General features: G+C 40.6%; 1 protein-coding gene across 2 annotated transcripts in view; it reads left to right on the forward strand.

The window, feature by feature from the left end:
* The window catches only part of LOC107661028 (blood vessel epicardial substance-like), an 18332-nt gene that overhangs the window by 10351 nt on the left and 5040 nt on the right, over window positions 1-2941 (forward strand). Inside the window, exons 7-8 of one of the 2 annotated variants that reach the window (XM_016450476.1) lie at window positions 67-208; window positions 558-586. In XM_016450476.1, coding sequence (XP_016305962.1) covers window positions 67-208; window positions 558-580 — 165 coding nt within the window. In that variant the 3' untranslated portion in view covers window positions 581-586. Of the gene's footprint in view, window positions 1-66; window positions 209-557; window positions 587-2941 lie in introns of those variants that run through there. The other variant, XM_016450475.1, reaches the window with a different exon arrangement.

The following is a 2941-nucleotide window of genomic DNA, read 5'->3' on the forward strand; positions in this document are numbered from 1 at the left end:
GCGTGTGTCTTTACAAAGCTAAATTCAGAATTATTTATAACTAAATGTATGGTGGTTGAACCATAGGCTGTAAAGAAAATGGACCGTCAGCCAAGTCTATGTTCTCAGCTGTCTATGATGCAGATGAGGAACAGCATGGCTAGCACCAGTGACACAGACAATGTGCTCAACCAGATCCTGAGAGGCGGGTCAACTGGGGCATCACTCCGTAAGTCTATAGACTTTTCTTGAGCTACAGTATCTTTCACTAATCAGTCAGTGCTAAGCTGTATTTCAAGCACTAACTACAATTTACACAATAGGCCATGCGTGATCCGATATTAGACTCCACAAATGCTAAAATAAACCAAAACACATTCTCTGTCACTCCTAACTTTATTTAAAATGTCAAGACATGTCTAATTTGCATTCTTCATCTCCACTCTGAACTCCATCTGTTCCAATGTGAGTTGCTAATAGGGTACTAAATTTGTGGTATTGCACAATACATTGGTGTGATTTCAAACTATTAATATCGGGCGTGTCCCTGATGTTCTCTCCTCCTGTTCCTTCTCTAGCTGTGACCTCAGATCGGGCCTGATGGGGTGTAAGATGGTTCCTTTTTTCTCACTATCTTTCTCTTCTTCAACCCCAACAAAAATCGTCATTTTGAAAATAACCAGAAAGTAGATTAACTCCCTTCTAGTGGTCAAAACAAGTGACTTCTGATAACCAGACCTGTTATGAAGTTAACCTTTAACATCCAAAAAACTGCATTTGATGAGTTTGTCCATAACTTTCATTCCATAAAACATGTCGTCATACAATGTTCAACTAAATTAATCAGATCAATATACAGTATGAGCACTACACTGTATATGTTATGTACACTGATCAGCCAAAACATTAAAACTGCCTGCCTAACATGAGGTAGGTCACCCTCATGCTGCCAAAACAGCTCAGATGCATCAAGGCATGGACTCCACAAGACCTCTAAATCTGTCATGTGGTACTTAATGGATCTGGCACATTAGCCAGATCCTTTAAGTCCTGCCAGTTGCAAGGTTAGGCCACCTTGCTGGGTTTGTTGGTCTAGCACATCCCACAAGTAATTTTTCTACCGTCTGTCCAGACAGTTCTAAGAATGGTAAGGAATTGTTACATTCCTAATATTTCCACTTGACCTTGGTTTGGCACGGCATGATTACAAACCTTTCTCGACCTGGAAGTGGACTGGTTACTTGTTTGTTGTCTGGCTACCATTTTCACTTAATAGCTGGCCAAGCACGCTATTTGAGTAAAGTAAACACTATTTGAGCAAATTAAAATATCTGATAATTCTCCATAATGTGGTCACTATTTACATCTCATACTGTCTGTTAACACTTGGATTACAAGGCAATAACTGATGCATTTGTATTACATTCCAAAGAGCTCTTTTATCAACCCCACAATGAAAAATGAAACCATATCCGGCTTGCTTGGATCGGCATGGAATGGAATGGTTAAGTAACGAGAACAGTTTGGTCTAATGGTGGTCTATAGATGGTCAATCAGATTGAGATCTGGGGAATTTGGAGGCCAAGGAAACTCGTCATGTTCCTCAATCCATTCCTGAACAATTTTTGCAATGTGCCAGGGTACATTATCCTGCTGAATAAGGCCTCTGCCATCAGGGACCACCATTGCATAAAGGGTGCACGTGGTCTAAAACAATCATTAGGTAGGTGGTACATTTTAAAAGTAACATCCACATGAATGCCAACACAAAAGGTTTCCGAGCTGAACATTGGCCAGAGCATATCAATGCTTCGCCAGCCTGCCTTCTTCCCATATTGCATCCTGTTGCCTTCTCCACTTGATCTAAAAGAAAACGTGATTCATCAGACCAGACAACCTTCTTCCATTGCTCCACGGTCCAGTCCTGACGCTCATATGCCCTGTGTGTCCTGACACCTTTCTATCATGGCCAGCATTAAGTTTTTCAGTAATTCAAGCTACAGTTGCTCTTCCGTTTGATCAGACCAGATGGGCTAGCCTTCTCTCCAAGACCCTGATGCCAGTTCATCAGTTGTCCTTCCTTGCAGCACTTTTGTTATGTACTAACCACTGCATACCGGGACACCCCACAATACTTGGTGTTTTGGAGATGCTTTGACCCAGTCATCTAGCCATCACTGTTTGGCCCTTGTAAAAGTCACACAGATCTATTTGCTTGCCTGTTTTTTAATTCAATTCAATTCAAATCAAGTTTATTTGTATAGCACTTTTCACAATACAAATCGTTGCAAAGCAACTTTACAGCAAATTAAGTTTCTACAATATTTAGTAGTAGCTTATCAGTGGTGACTGTCAGTTAATGTACATATGGCGGAAAATCAATTAAAGACGTAATCAAACAGACGATGAACACTATTAACAGCAATTGTTATATGATGCAACAAAAAATTTGGTAGTTCTGTATGTTGTTTCATGGTTGGCATCATCTGAGGTCCTCTGAGGGGTTGGCATCATCTCTTCTCAGGTGTTCTGGATCCAGACTGAAGCTTATGTAAATCCTCGATGTCAATCCCGTGGCAAAAACAGAGAAACAAATAGAGACATAATTAGCATAGCTGCTGATCCAACCAAGCAAAATTGATTTGTTTAACCCAAGCTAAAGAATATTAATGTGCATTTGATCAGATATAACTGCAGTACAAGATTATGAGATACATTATTTGAATGCTTGGCCAAAGAGATGTGTCTTTAATCTAGATTTAAACAGAGAGAGTGTGTCTGAACCCCGAACGTTATCAGGAAGGCTATTCCAGAGTTTGGGAGCCAAATGCGAAAAAGCTCTACCTCCTTTAATGGACTTTGCTATCCTAGGTACTACCAAAAGTCCAGAGTTTTGCGACCTTAGGGAGCGTGATGGATTGTAGCGTGGTAGAAGACTAGTTAGGTACGCAGGAGCTAACCC

This window comes from Sinocyclocheilus anshuiensis, unplaced genomic scaffold, assembly GCF_001515605.1.
Source record: "Sinocyclocheilus anshuiensis isolate Anshui unplaced genomic scaffold, SAMN03320099.WGS_v1.1 scaffold1036, whole genome shotgun sequence".
Lineage (NCBI taxonomy): Eukaryota > Metazoa > Chordata > Actinopteri > Cypriniformes > Cyprinidae > Sinocyclocheilus > Sinocyclocheilus anshuiensis.